This window comes from Leopardus geoffroyi, chromosome C1, assembly GCF_018350155.1.
Source record: "Leopardus geoffroyi isolate Oge1 chromosome C1, O.geoffroyi_Oge1_pat1.0, whole genome shotgun sequence".
NCBI classification, from domain to species: Eukaryota; Metazoa; Chordata; class Mammalia; order Carnivora; family Felidae; genus Leopardus; species Leopardus geoffroyi.
The window spans coordinates 139,889,503-139,905,479 of record NC_059328.1 but is presented as its reverse complement, the minus strand read 5'-3'; the positions used below and the strand labels follow the sequence as shown (position 1 = coordinate 139,905,479).

At 44.3% G+C, this 15,977-nt stretch overlaps 1 protein-coding gene across 1 annotated transcript in view; it reads right to left on the bottom strand.

Moving 5' to 3' along the window:
• KIF5C (kinesin family member 5C) overlaps nt 1–2,280 on the bottom strand; it is a 166,228-nt gene extending 163,948 nt beyond the window's left edge. The window contains exon 1 of the mRNA XM_045479754.1: nt 1,741–2,280. Coding sequence (XP_045335710.1) covers nt 1,741–1,866 — 126 coding nt within the window. The 5' untranslated portion in view covers nt 1,867–2,280. The remainder of the gene's footprint in view (nt 1–1,740) is intronic.
• Nucleotides 2,281–15,977: the final 13,697 nt, after the last annotated feature.

The following is a 15,977-nucleotide window of genomic DNA, read 5'->3' as shown; positions in this document are numbered from 1 at the left end:
GTCAGCAGATATGTCACTATCACCTATCCTGCCATTAAGTATAGAATTCCCCTCTTCACCAATAATTGTAGCATAAGTCTTCTCTTCAATTTAACACTAAGCAAAGAGAAAAGCCCCCTTTCCTGCCCTGATAGGTCAGCTCCTAGAATAAACGCATGCCATTTGGAGGTCATGGTTTCCTGATGACTGTAAAAATGGGAAGGGGAGAAGAGGTCGTCAAAGGGAGCTGCACTCCTAAGGGAGGGACAAGATGAAGCCCCTGGGCAAAGGCCAGAGCATTGCCTCAGTTACCCTTTCAGGGAGAGCACCGCCTACCAATCCGGCTAGCACCTGCTAGTCCCTCGGGCCCTTCTCAGGGACTGCGGCACAACCTTGGTGAAGATGCTGGGGGCCGCTTGGCCGGCAAACGTCAGCCTCTGGTGCTTGAGAAAGGCTTGGCGGACGCTGGCAGGGACCCTCCAGAAACTGTCACCTGTCAATCACTTGACCTAAATACACCAGCCACTGGGGGGAATCGGAGGGAGGGGGTTAGCCGGAGCATGCTCAGTAATCTGGATGACATCACTTAATCAATGCCGGGGACGGGAAGGCTGCATCAGCAGCCTCGAGCGGGCTGCCAGGAATATGTCAGCGGGGACCGGGAGGCTCCCGTTAACTCGGTCCCTCCCCACGCGGCTCGCATACAAAGAGGGCACCGTCAGCTACACACGCTGGGGACAACGGGGGGTGAAAGGGCGGGGGAAAGGCTGGTTTATTTCATTTGACATACCGCTTTAAGAACTAAAACCCAATGGTATTCCCTGCCCCCACCAGCAGTCCCGGCTGCAGAAAGGGAGCCAAGTGGGGGGAAGGGAAGGGAGGAGGAAAGGAAAGGTAGGACCGGAGATCAAGCGAAGGGGGGGGGGGGGGGACCCAGCCACACAAAGTAACTTCTACTCTTGGCAGACAGGGGCTATATGGATGTGCTCTGGGCCCCCTAGTCCCACAGATGTGGGCACACAGCCTACTCTCCACCCAGCGCGAAGCACATCTGAGGGTCTGCAGACTCCAGGTTGGGGGTCGCCTCACTGGGGAGGGGTCAGTGCCGGGGACCACGTCCAGGGTAGCTTGGGTTGAGAGGAAGCAGAAGACACACCAGGCCTCCCGGGAACACCAAGGCCACCAGTGTTCCCCACACCCCCAGCCTTCTGCACGCAGAGCAAGGTGAAACGCCGCGGGGAGCCGCGTCTACACCGCGTGGGAGCTCCGAACCAAGGCTAGGATTTTTCCAGTACCTTTTTTTCTTTTGCTTTTGCTAAGGTCGTGAGAAGAAGAGGTAGTGTTCGATAAATCGAACTGATGCCTGGAACCATATATGGAGTGCAGAGATCATACTTTAAGGGGAGCCTGGGCACCCCGCTTGAGGATAACCGAAAACCCTACCCACGCGGCGTGGCCAGGGCGGGGAACAATAGGCCCACGAGGGCCCCCACCCCGCGAACAATGGCGGCGCCGAACCCTTCCTCGCCCCCCACCTCCACTCTCGACACCTGGGCCCGCCCGCTGCCCCCAGTGGCCCCTCCACCCGCCCGGGAGCGAACTGTAGGGCGTAGGGGAGGGGGTTTCTCTTCAAGTCCACGCGAGAGGGCAGCCCTGCGGGGATGTCCGAGGGGGTGGCCGAACACCTCTGCCGTCTGGGGCGTTCGGGCGCCCAGCTGCGGCGCGAAGCAGCCGGGGAACCCACACGTCCCGGACACTTACCCCAATCACCACGGTCTCATCGCCTTTAAATTTTGGGATGAATTTGTCCCCTCGGAGAATCTCCGCTTCGTTGAGGGGCCGGAACCGGCACATCACTTTGATGCTGCATTCGGCTGGATCCGCCATCTCGGCTGGCGGCAGGGAGGGGGCGCGGGGATGGGTGGGGGGCCGGGGCTCAGTAAGACGAAGGAGGAGGCCGCGAACCGCACCGCCTGCAGCGAGGCCGCCTCCTGCAGCCTCCAACGAAGCTTCTCAGCAGGTCATCGCGAACTCGGCGGGCTGGGCGCCTCCGGCCGTTCCGAAACCGGGTAGGTTTCTATCAGCCAGCCTCCCGCCCCGCCGGCTGCAGACCTGCCTTCCCTGGCCTTGCCCTGGCCCGGCGCTGCTCCCCGGGCCCACCTGCCCGCGACCACGCGGCCGGCGGACGAGGCGATGCGCAGGGAGCGAGCCTCGCCCGGCTCAGACCTCCCGGGCTCCTGCGCGCCCAGCCATCCTGCATCAGCACCAGCGCGCTCGGCCGCCTCCCCGGCCCGCCCCTTGGCCCCGCCCACCCCCGGCTCGCCCCGGGACGGTGACGTCACTGCGGAGATCCGCCCCGCCCTCGCCCCGGCTCCGAGAGCGGGGCATTCTGGGACTTGTAGTCGCTCCTCCTCTCGGTGGAAGGACAAGGATACTTACTTGCAGTTGGGTTGGCTTTGGGGGACAGCGGTGGTACCCCAGGTGCCACTTCCAAAAGCCTGTAGGTCTGGCTGCCCAGGTCAAGAACAGGGTAGAGGTCGTATCCAGTATTGCCAGTTAAGATCTCTGGATAAACCAGGTCTATATCATCTCTTTACATCTGTTCATGATCTCCAAGGAGAATCCCTTATGACAATGTCCAACCGAAACGTTATGGAGCATTTTCTCTGTGCTGAACGGTTTTGTAAGAGTTGTTGGGAAATCAAGGGGGAAATGAGATTTGCCTGAATATTTGAAGCCGTTTTTCCCCAAAATGACTGCACATACCAGTTCACAACATATTTTGGGTCAGGGGCTGCTTTCATATCTGATGAAAGTTGGGGACACTTTCCATAACAAAAACAAAAAAAAAACTTGCACACACCCACAGATTTTTCACGCTATGTCATTGGATTTGGGAACAACCAAAACCTGCCTGTGACTCCCAGGTGAAGAATCTCTCTTAATTACTACTAATTATAGTGTAGTTTCCAGAACCTCTGCCTAATGCCTACTTAGAACCCGTAGCATGAACAGAATATATACAGGATCAAGTTCTGAAGTCCCTTGCAAAATATACCCAGAACCCCATGATCAGATTTCTGCCGACTTATTAGCCTTATCTCTTACCACTTCTCATCTTGATGTTTACACACTGACAAATACCAAACTATTTGTGGCTTCCTCCATTCACCTCTTGCTGTGCTTGCTTCTGATACTTTAAGTCATTTGCTAAGAGTCATCCATTCATGCCTATTGCTAAGTAAGTGTATTAAGGCTCTTACAGTAAAAAGTAAGAGAAACCCAAATGAAGTCACCATGGCAATAGGAGAATTTATCAGAAGAATCCAGATTATCTTGCTTATTTAGAAAAAAATGATTAAACAATGGAGCCAGGAAATAGGCAGGCTACCAAGACTCTCTAACTCTCTAACTGTGGTCCTTGATTCCTCTTTGTATTGCCTTCATTCTTTCTCACTCCAATGTCTGGAAACCCAGCTGCCAAGAGTCTCTGGGTTTCATTCTTCAATTTCTACCATTAGATAAGGATGGATGTTTGTTCAGAGTTTTGGTTTGAAAAAAACTAGGGAAAGTCTATGATTGGCTTGAGCTTACGTATCTACCCCTAGACCACTCAATCAGAGTCAGGAACTTTGTAAGATCTTTGAGGAATATCATGATGGGAAGGTTCCCAAAACAAGAGGGATGTCATTCCCAGAAAAAGAACATGGTGCTGGGCTGGCAAAACAATTAGATGTCCACTCCCCCTTTCCAGTGCTACCTTTTCCTCTTTGACTCAACTCAATCCTCCCTCCTTAGAAAGCCTTCCCTGACTTCCTAAACACCCACAAAGGGCAGGTGGTCCTTCTTGCTGTCCTCACAATCTACTATTCACATCTCTATCACTACACTCTCATGGGCAATGATAGCTGCCTCATCTTTATGTCTCTAGCATCTAGTGCATAGTAGGCAGCATGCTGAATAAGAAATTCAACCTAGAAGGAAATTCTACCTGAGTAAAAATCCCAGCCCTGCCACTTACTAGATGTGGGAGGTACCCATGGCAAGGTATTCAATTCCCTTAAGACTCAATTTTAACTCTATCATTGGAATAGCGAATCATCTCATAAAGTTTTTGAGCGCATTTTAAGAAATAAAGCTTTTAAAGAACCTAGTATGGTGCCTGACACATAGTATAAACCCTTGAATGTTTGTTGTTGTTGTTTGCTGAGCAAATGGTGGTAAGACAGATGTATTACTTAGTTAAATTAAGGAATACATCTGTTGCTTAAATGCAAGTTCACCTGGGAATACAGTTTTTCCACCTAGCTGAGAAGACAGACCTACAAAAATAAATTTTTATAAGCCATTATGAGCAGTACCAATTTGATTTCCTGTCCTCATGTTGTAGGATTTTTTTTTTTTTTTACCACAATACCCAGGATTTGTTGTCTTGCCACTTCAAAGAATGAAGAGGTGGACACAAAATGAGCAGCAGACAAAAGTTTATTAAAATATAAGATTAGAAAGAAAGAATAGTAGGAGAGCTCTCTTCACAGAGAGGGGACATTGGAAGGTGAATGCCTGCTGACAATAAGCAAGGGTCCTTGTTTTATAAGGTTCTGGTCACCCCACCCCTTCCCTTCCCCCTTGTTCCTTCTCAGGTTTTATCCTTATTGGCTGGATAACTCTAGGTGCTGGGTTGTCCATTCCTGATTGACTAGTTTCCATTGTATGAGGGGTGGCCAGTTCCTTGTGGGTCATAGGTTTTATGGTCTACTTCTTTTTAGTCAGGCCTTTTGTCAAATTCCTGAAGGAAACCTGAGGGGGAGTTGCCTGAGGGGATTTGCTATGGTCAGACATTCCCAGAATTGTTCCAAAATATGTCTTTCCCATCCCAGGGACCATCAGTTCCTAATCTCTCTATTTTATCCTATTTTTTTCCTATCATACTCAGATGCAGTGAAAGTAGGTTTAAAAAGGCCAAAGTGCCACATTCTCATCTGTTTTCACATTAGTATTCTCAGGCTCTGGCTCAGACATCCATCATCTTTAGCGATCAACTTCACAATATACTGGAGAGGTCAGTCCAATCCCGTGTTTCCCTGAGCCCACTAGAAGATTACCAGAATCTCACACACACTGAGAAGGTCAGCACATGGATAATCTGGGTGGAGAGACCTGTGTGTCCACAGGTTCACTCTTCACGCACCCATTCATCTATCTATTCATGAACTATTAACTAAGTGAATCACATTTGTTGTCACTATAAATATAAATTTAGGTTTATTAAATGAGCTCTTTTCAAGAGGATTAATAAAGACCTCCCCCCACCCCTGACCACTGCTACTTGAGGGGAAGTCACAAAATAAGTCATAATCCACAGGAAACTTAGAAACAAGTCAGAGTACCGTGGGTGGACTGCTCAGTGGTGGCTAAGAAGGTTTAATCAAGGAGATGGGGGTGGGGAAAAGGAGATGGACTAGGTAAGATTGAAAAATCGTTGGGGCACCTGGGTGGCTCAGTTGGTAAGGCATCAGACTTCAGCTCAGGTCATGATCTTGCTGTTTGTGAGTTCAGCTCCTGCATCGGGCTCTGTGCTGACAGCTCAGAACCTGGAGCCTGCTTCAGATTCTGTGTCACCCTCTCTCTCTGCCCCTCCCATGCTCACGCTCTGTCTCTCAATAATAAATAAATGTTAAAAAATTTAAAAAAAAAGGATTAACAAGCCCTAGGAAAAGTTTATAATTGGCCTGGGTTTAAAAAAATTAAAGAGACACCCAAGCACAGAAAACAAAGGAGAAAATAGGTGAAGTGAACAACATCAAAACGATAAACTTTTATGCATCAAAGGATAGTGAGTAAAAAGGCAATTCATAGAATTGAAGAAAATATTTGCAAATCATATACTGATTAAGGATATCCAGAATATATAAAGAACTCCTACAAATCAACAATAAAAGAAAATCTGATTTTAAAATGGTCAAAGGACTTGAATAGAAATTTCTCCAAAGAGACACAAATGGCCAATTAGCCCATGAAAAGATGCTCAACCTCACTCATCATTACAGAAATGCAAATCAACACCACAATGAGCTACCCCTTCACATCCATTAGAAAGGCTATTATAAAACAACAAAAACAAAAACAGAAAATCAGTGTCGAAGAGATGTGAGGTTGAACCCCTTGTGCACTGCTGGTGGGAACATAAAATGGTGCAAATATTATGAAACACAGTCTGACGGCTCCTCAAAAAATTAATAATAGACTAACATACAACCCAGCAACTCCACCTCTGCATATATCCTCCAAAGAATTGAAATCAGGGACTCATATTCCTATACCCATGCTCATGGCAGCATTATTTTCAATAGCTAAAATGTGGAAGCAACCCAAGCATACACTTGTGGATGAATGGGCAAACAAAATGTGGCATATCCATACAATAGGGTATTATTTAGCCTTAAAAATAAATTCCAGCATATGCTACAACATGTATGAATCTTAAGGACATTATGTTTTTTTTTTTTTTTTTCAACGTTTATTTATTTTTGGGACAGAGAGAGACAGAGCATGAACGGGGGAGGGGCAGAGAGAGAGGGAGACACAGAATTGGAAACAGGCTCCAGGCTCTGAGCCATCAGTCCAGAGCCTGATGCAGTGCTCGAACTCACGGACCGCGAGATCATGACCTGGCTGAAGTCGGACGCTTAACCGACTGCACCACCCAGGCGCCCCTTAAGGACATTATGTTAAGTGAAAGAAGCCAGTCACAAGAAGGCAAATACTATACCATGCCAGTTATATGAGGTACTTAGAGTATTCAGATTCACAGAGAAAGTGGAAAGGCAGCTGCCAGGGACTTGAGGGAGGGGAGAATGGGGAGTTATTATTGAATGAGTATGGGGTTTTAGTTTGGGAATGTAAAAAAATGTTCTGGAGATTGATGGTGGTGATGATTGCATAATGATGTGAATGTATTTAATACCACTGACTGTATACTTTAAAATGGTTAAGACTGTGGGGCGCCTGGGTGTCTCAGTCAGTTAAGCATCCGACTTTGGCTCAGGTCATTATCTCATAGTTCTTGAGTTCAAGCCCTACGTCTGGACTCTGTGCTGACAGCTCAGAGCCCGGAACCTGTTTCAGATTCTGTGTCTCCCTCTCTCTCTGTCCCTCCCCTGCTCATACTCTGTCTCTCAAAAATAAATAAACATTAAAAAAATTAAAAATTATTAAGACTGCAAATTTTATGCTATGAAATATAAAATAAATTCTGTTATTGTGGTATATTTTGCCATAATTTTTAAAAGCTAGAAACCCTTGTGCACTATTGATAGGAATGTAAATTGGTTCATGTACTATGGAAAAGAGTACGGCAGTTCTTCAAAAAAATTAAAAATAGAAATACCATATGATCCAGCAATCCCACTTCTGGGTATTTACCCAAAGGAAATTACATCACAGTTTTAAAAAGATATATGTACTCCTATGTTCATTGCAGCATTATTTATAATAGACAATAAATGGAAACAACCCAATTTGTCCATCAAGAGGTGAATGGATAAAGAAGATATATATGTGTACACATACACACACACACACACACACACACACACACACACACACACAAAACTGAGGGAATATTAATCAGTCATAAAAAAGAAAATATTGCCGTTTGCAACATGAATGGACTTTGATGGCAATATGCTAAGTGAAATAAGTCAGATAGAGAGTGATAGGTACTGTATGATCTCACTTATATGTGGAATCTAAACAAACAAACAAACAAAATGAACTCAGAGACACAGCAAACAGTTTGGTGTTTGCTGGAGGGTGGGGGTGGGGGAGTTGGAGGAAAGGGGGGTCACAAGGTACAAATTTTCAGTTATAAGATAAATAAGTCCTAGGGATGTAATGTACACCATGGTCTGATGGTTAACAAGACTCTATTGCATATTTGAAAGTTGCTGAGAGTAAAGCTCTCGTCACAAGAAAAAAATCTGTCACTATGTATGGGGACAGACATTAACTAAACTTATGGTAGTGATCATTTCACAATATATACATATATTAAATCATTCTATGTACATCTGAAATACAATGTTATGTGTCAATGGTATCTCAATTTGTAAAAATATGTACCTTGAGGGGCATCTGGGTGGCTCAGTTGGTTAAACATCCGACTCTTGATTTTGGCTCAGGTCATGATTTCATGGTTCATGAGCCCCACATCAGACTCTGCACTGACAGCTTGGAGCCTGCTTGGGATTCTCTCTCTCTCTCTCTCTCTCTCTCTGCTCCTCCCCCACCCCATGCCCCTGTGTTCTCTCTCTCTCTCAAAATAAATAAACATTTATAAAAACATTAAAAATACATAACACTGAAAAAAACAAGGAATTGAATTTAAATTTTTTTTTCAACGTTTATTTATTTTTGGGACAGAGAGAGACAGAGCATGAACGGGGGAGGGGCAGAGAGAGAGGGAGACACAGAATCAGAAACAGGCTCCAGGCTCTGAGCCATCAGCCCAGAGCCTGACGCGGGGCTCGAACTCACGGACCGCGAGATCGTGACCTGGCTGAAGTCGGACGTTTTAACCGACTGCGCCACCCAGGCGCCCCAGGAATTGAATTTTAAAAACCTTTCTGAACAGCTCTAGCCCACAGGGTTCTCTGCTTTGGCACCTGGGCACTTTCTGCCTTGTAATGACATTCCTACTGTTGCCTGGTACTGTTCTCTAGTTCTTTCCTTTTCACGCTTCTTTCTGCTAAATGTCTTGTGTGTATGTCTGGCTCCTGTATCTATGCTGTGGGGATCATGTATTATTTACATGCTCGACAGATATTTTCTCAATGATCAATCAATCCATGTCCTTCATGATCATGATAATGGCAAGGACAAATGAGTGAATACATAAACCTGAAAATAAATTGCATTGTAGCTGGAGCCTTGGGCTCAGGACCTACATTTTTCATTCCTGTTCTGCTGCTAAAGAGTTCTGTGACTATTGAAAATGTATTCATCTTCTCTGAATGATTTTTTTTATCCCATCTGTTGAAATGGCACTAAAAATATTATCTATTCTGGATAAGTGAGAATTGAAAGGGAGATCTGTGAGAAAATGGTTCGGAAATAAAGTCTGGGAGAGAGTGTGAAGAGATTGGAGGAATCACCCTTCCCAAGAAAACATGAGAAAAAGAAAGAAAAGGCATATATTAATATAAAGTTAATTATTTCAGGACTCGGCATAATGCCAGGCACAGAGTAGCAACTCAATAAATGTCTTTCATGCATCCATACATTATTCATTCACTCATTCAAAAGTATGAATTTTCCATCACAGAGATGAATCCCTGAGGACCCTAGTGGACAAATCTGTTGCCTAAAGGAATGATCAAGTCCTGGTACTCTGATTTTGGCTCCTACTTAAATTAACAGGTGTGGTATGCTTTTCCAGGACAGCACCCACTGCACTCCTCTCTTTCCTGACCCAGCAAGGCCTTCTTGAAGCAGGGTCCTTGGAAGGCAGTTAGCACAGGGTAAGAGGCTCAAACAGACCCTAAATTCCCCCGCCAAAATTTCATCCAAAGTTTCCACCAGCAACACCTGCATGGCCCTAAAATGTCCCTGCTGAGATGAAACAGACAATGGAGAACTATCTGGATCATTCAGGCAACAATGAACAGGCTCACTTTGACTTGCTTGAGCCTGGTAGAAGTCAAGGCCAAAGCACTGAATTCTCCCCCATACCCGCATTCTCTCCTGAGTTATCAGAATCATTTTCTGAGTACATTGCTTCTCTCTATTTAGCTCACTCCTAGAGTCCCAATACCAGTCTCTACTGCCAGTAAGAAGTGTAAATTGAAGCAATTATCTGGATTGTTCAAGGAAAAAAAGCTTCAGAAATTCTTCTGCTTGAGTGATCTAGGTAATTGCTTCAATTTTCACATCAGCTCCCTGTCTTCAGCAGTCACTGGAATAGCCATTTAACTCAAACCCTGGGGTCTTTAGGTCCCTGTATGGGTTTAATCATTTCTGATTGCCCAGGCCTGGCTTCATTCCTATAAGCACAAAAAATATCTGGCCCTAGTGAAGATTAAAAACCAAACGAACAGATGAAAATATTTTTTAAAGAAATTGAAAAATCCCTTTAAGACTTGTAAAAATCACCTCTGGCCATAGACTAGAAAATCTGGATGTCTTTTAAGATTTGGCACCTCAGTTCAAGATGTCCAGGTAATTCAGCTCAGTAGGGAAGAAGCAAAGATTGTCATCTCCCTTTAACATGACATTAGCCGATCTGAGGGAGAAAGCCAGTTCTCTGTCTAACTGACACATCAACTGAGATTCATTTTACTAGATTAGACTTTTAGTATTAATCCATGCAGAAAAAAAATTCAGGGCTCTGGACAAATAAGATGCAGAGCCACTTACCTTAAGGAGGGAGAGGAGATGAGAGAGAAAAGCCAAACTCTGTGCCTCCAGGGTGGGAGTGGGGGGCACCATGACTGAGCGCTGGCCATCACTGGGTGGGATGCGGGCAGCAGGAACCAGGCCCTGGTTAAGGAGCCAAGCCACAGAAGGTGAGGGGCATGAACCCCCTGCCCTTCTCGGAACCACCTTAGCACCATCCCAGTGTGACCTAGGAATCAGTAACTTCCTCGTCTTCCAGCAACTGTGTCTAAGTCCATTCAAGCATCTTCTGGAGACAGAATTCCACATTGATAGTTCCCCTGAAACACCGACTCCCGGGAAAACATTAAGAAGTAATGTAAACTTTATTTAAAGTGCCCCAGGAATCACGGATGAGGGATTTCTATTGCACACCCCACAGTGAACTACTTAAAAATCACGAGAGACTTCCTATCTCCAAAGTCCTAATCCCACTGTGCACCACAAAAGGTCTCTTTTCCTCCCCCATGGCTCTTCTCTCCTGGTGCTGACTTCCCTTGCCCTGTTTGTCCCCAGTGCAGAGCTAATCCATGGTGTTCCAGCTCTGTCCCAGGCTTGTAACTCCAAACTCATCTCTATGCGCAGCTAACTACAGGGGACTCCTCTAACCAGAAGCTCCATCCTCCTCAGACACTGTGGGAAAGAAGAATAAGTATAAACATGTTCTATTGCCCACAATGAAGAAACACAGCAGCACCCTCAGCAATCAATTTCTAGGAAATACGTTAACAACAACTGAAATTTTCAAGGTTGATGTAGTTCCTTATGGAGGTTCTCCTTTACTTATTTTTTTTTTAATTTTTTTTTCAACGTTTATTTATTTTTGGGACAGAGAGAGACAGAGCATGAACGGGGGAGGGGCAGAGAGAGAGGGAGACACAGAATCGGAAACAGGCTCCAGGTTCTGAGCCATCAGCCCAGAGCCTGACGCGGGGCTCGAACTCACGGACCGCGAGATCGTGACCTGGCTGAAGTCGGACGCTTAACCGACTGCGCCACCCAGGCGCCCCACTTATTTTTTTTTTTAAGTTTATTTATTGAGAGAGAGAGAGAGCATGCACAGAGGAGGGGCGGAGAGAGAAGGAGATATAATGTTTGAGAAGAAGGACAGAAAGAATCCCAGCAGGCTCTGCATGGTCAGCACAGAGCCCCACTTGGGGCTTGAACTCACGAGTGGCAAGATCATGATGTGAGCCACGATCGAGAGTCAGATGCTTAACCTACTGAGCCACCCAGGTGCCCCTCTCCTTTACTTTTTGAAGCATTAAGTGAGATGGGGTGTTTTTCAACAAAAGTCAAAGAAAAGTACCCAAAGACAAGAAGCCTTTTTTCAACAATTGTATTAGTTATCTATTGCTGTGTAGCAAATTACCCCAACACCTAGTAGCTTAAAACAATACTTTGTTATTTCACAGTGAATCAGGAACCTGGGCATCACTTACCTGAGCTCTGTGGCCCCTGTTCTCTAATGTAACCAGGGCTGTAACCATCTTAAGTCTCAAAAGGGGAAGGATCCACTTCCAAGCTTGCTCTTGTGGTTTTTGGTAGGATTCCATTCCTCACTGATCATTGGCCGGTGGCTAACCTCAGCTCCTTGTCACATAAGCCCCCCAAGAGCAACAGACATCAACAAAGCAAGTGAGAGAGAGAGAAAAAAAGGTAGATATCATAGTTTTTTACAGCTTAATCTTATCCATCCATTTTTGTCACATCCCATTGATTAGATGCAAATCACTGGTCCAGCACACTTTCAAAAGAAGGTTATTTCACTAATGAATAGCAGCAGGCATGGATCTTAGAAGATCCATCTTAGAAGGCTTAAAACCAATAGATGAATTAACTGTCACTTACTGATCACTTATACCTAAATAGGGGAGACAGTAGAATCAAGCAATACAACTTTGGAAGCAGACCCTTCTCTCAAAGAGCTTAAGTCCAGTTGGGAGGTAAGATATATAGTGATTAAAAGAGAAAAAACAACTATTACAAGCAAAAAAAAAAAAAAAAACAAAAAAACAAAACCAAACCAAAAAACCAAAAACCTAAGGTGACTATCATCAAAGGAAAAAAGAATATATTGAACTCCATAAAAATACAAAATCCTATACATCAAAAATCATACATAATAATAAAATAAAACAATCCACTAAAGAAGGTTTTTGCAACATATATGACAGAGTTGATATCTTTAATAAAGATATCTTATAAATCAATATGACAGTCGTAATGCACAATAGAAAAACTAGCCCAGAGCATAAAAACTCATATACAAAAGAATTACAAATTATCCTTAAATTCATAAAAAACTATTCTGCTCATTAGTAACCAAAGGAATGTCTGTTACATTGGCAAAGTTACAAATAATAATAATCCCTAATGTTGTAATATATACAGGGAAGGCAACCTTCTCTTACCCTACTGGTAGGAAGGTAGATGTGTATAATTTTTCTGGGAGGGCAACATGAATCAAACCCTGAAAAGTGTACAGGTACAGACTTACTGCTGAAAGTAATAGAGATATCAGACATGTAAGCACTTGCACTTTCAAGGAAACAGGAAATGCAAAGTTGAATGAAGATTATCTGAGGACTAAAATTGGAAAGTGGTTTATGCCAAATTACTGAGAGCCTTGGAGAACAGATCATGGTGTCTGGGTGGTGTTCAATAGGTAGCAGGAAGTCACTGGAAGTTTTTATAGGGGTGATGTAAAGAAAGAAGAGTTCTATGCCCAGTTAGAAACATCAATGAGAGGGGCACCTGGGTGGCTCAGTCAGTTAAGTGTTTGACTCTTGGTATCAGCTCAGGTCATGATCTCATGGCTTGTGGGATCAAGCCCTGCATCAAGTCTCACATCACACTGATAGCACAGAGCCTGCTTGGGATTCTCTCTCTCTCTCTCTCTCTCTGCTCCTCCCCTCCCCCCTTGCTTGTTCTGTCTCTCATAAAATAAATAAATAAAGTTAAAAAAAAAAAAAGGAGACATCAATGAATATAAATCCAGGAGAATTGGATAGACTCATCATGAGATCTCTGATCCTCCCCCTTTAGCTTCACTGTCCAGCAGAGTGAAACAGATAGCCCTTCTTATTGAACAGAGACTTGAATAAATAGCTCCAGCCTTTTGGTCTCCTTTGATCTCTGACGTTTGAGGCCTATCAGCATGAGCCAGAGGGAGGGAAATATCACATCCCACCAGGGATGGAACTGGACACACCACAAATGGCAGCAATGGAAGTGCATAATCCAAAGTATGTTACGTAGGATTTCTTGGGTTGCAAGCAACAGAAATCTACCTGAGCTCTCTTAGGCCAAAGCAGAAAGGAAGTTAATTATAATTATTGAAGAAATAATGCTGGACTGCAACTGGGCTCAGAAACTGGAATCAAAGACTCAAATATTGTAATGTTTCTCTGTCTTGTCTTTGCTTCTTCTGGGCACATGCCTTCGTCCTTCTCTCTTTGTGTATGGGGTTCCTATATCACAGAATAGTCAGCTCTGCCAGCTCAAAAGTTTGTATATCCAACAAGTTGGACAATTATGAAAGCTCTGTCTCTCTCAGCCCCAATTTTGGTCTTTGGGGAAGGACGTCTATGGGCTCAGCTCAGGTAAATTTCCTCTGTTGGACAAATCAACGCTACCCAAGCGCAATGCCAGGTTCAACAGTCATGTTTTTTTTTTTTAATTTTTAATGTTTATTTATTGTTGAGAGAGAGAGGGGAGAGAGAGACAGAGCATGAGCAGGGGAGGGGCAGAGTGAGAGAGGGACACAGAATCCAAAGCAGGCTCCAGGCTCTGAGCTGTCAGCACAGAGCCCAATGAGGAGCTTGAACTCACAAGCCACGAGATCATGACCTGAGCCAAATTCAGACGCTTAACCAACTGAGCCACCCAGGTGCCCCTCAACAATCATGTTCATCAGAAGTAATCCCTTAACCAAGTTGGCTGGGGTTGGGGAGGGTGGGTGGGAAGGTCCTACAGAAGCACTGGAAAAACACCAGGGTATTGGTATCAATGGAACTTGGAAAGTAACTTGGAGGCCATGAGAAAGACATCATCTTTCCCCTACAGAATTCTTCCCCAAATGGTTGTTGATACAGCAATATTCAATACTGTATGCCTTCCATAATATCGCTCATTTCAGATTCAATTCTACCAGCCAAACACCCCCGCTTTCTGTTCTTCTCTGCCAACTTCTCTCTCTCTCTCTCTCTCACAAACACACACAGAGACAGACAGAGAGATGGAGAGATTACCTAATGTCAGTAAAATCCAGATCTAATACAGCCCTGATATGGCTGCCAGTCAGCCTGCCACCATCAGCCTCTCCTTTGGGAAGCCAACTGACTCACTTGGTCTAGCTACCCTGTGGATGACATCAAGGTGGCTTTATTTTTCCCTTAAATGGCCCATTTCCTTTTGAGAGGAGATAAATTGAATTATAGAGAATTAACTGGATAAGACACTTTAAACTGACCCAGAAAAGATATGAATTTGATATAGTGCTTAAAACACCCAACCCTGAAAACGTCCAGGCTCTGCTAGTATAAACACATAGTTGTGAGCAGAGTAACAGCCTGAATCCATTTGGCAAATGATTCCCCAGCCCCATTTGAAGGACTTCTTATTCCTACAATACACGTGTTGGCAATATTCAGATTTTTAATTCTGATTAATGAAAATAAAAATGAAATGAGGTTCTGCTGTTTCTTTGTCCACTTTTACTGGCAATCACCTGGCCACCTCAGCAAAATACTAGCATCAAAACTTAAATCCTAGGGCCGATTTTACTCTATTTAATCCACATTATAAACCCTCAGTTATATATGCATATATTTATGTTTTTTTAACGTTTATTTATTTCTGAGACAGAGAGAGACAGAGCATGAGTGGGGGAGGGGCAGAGAGAGAGGGAGACACAGAATCCTAAGCAGCTCCAGGCTCTGAGCTGTCAGCACAGAGCCCGATGTGGGGCTCCAACTCACAAACCATGAGATCATGACCTGAGCCAAAGTCAGATGCTCAACTGACTGAGCCACCCAGGCGCCCCTGTATATATTTGTTTTTACACACATACATATATATACTATATATATGTGCTGAAGATCTTTGTTCTAGTGTTTGAAAATTTTATTCATTTGCTGATTCATTTCATAGCTATGCACAGACACTCATTCACTTCACAAATATTTATAAAATACTCACTAAATGCCAGATGCTGTTCTAGGAATCTGGAGATGCAACAGTGACAAGATAGACATAATCTAAGCCCTCATTGTCCTACATTCTATTGGAAGAGGTGGACAATCCGTAAATAAGTATGTGCCAGCATATGTCACAAAGTAATATAATCAGTGAAGACAAGTAAAGATGGGGGAAAGGCTAGCGATGAATGGTGGTCTCTATTCTAGTTCAGGTGATCAGGAATCAAAAGAAATTTGTAGATGTGCTTCAGTCCTTAAACTCTAACACAAGAAGAAATGTAGGGGAAAATACACAAACACATACACAAAAACACATTAAAGAGAAAGAACAAAGGGAAGGATTTAGGAACAGAGGGAGGATAC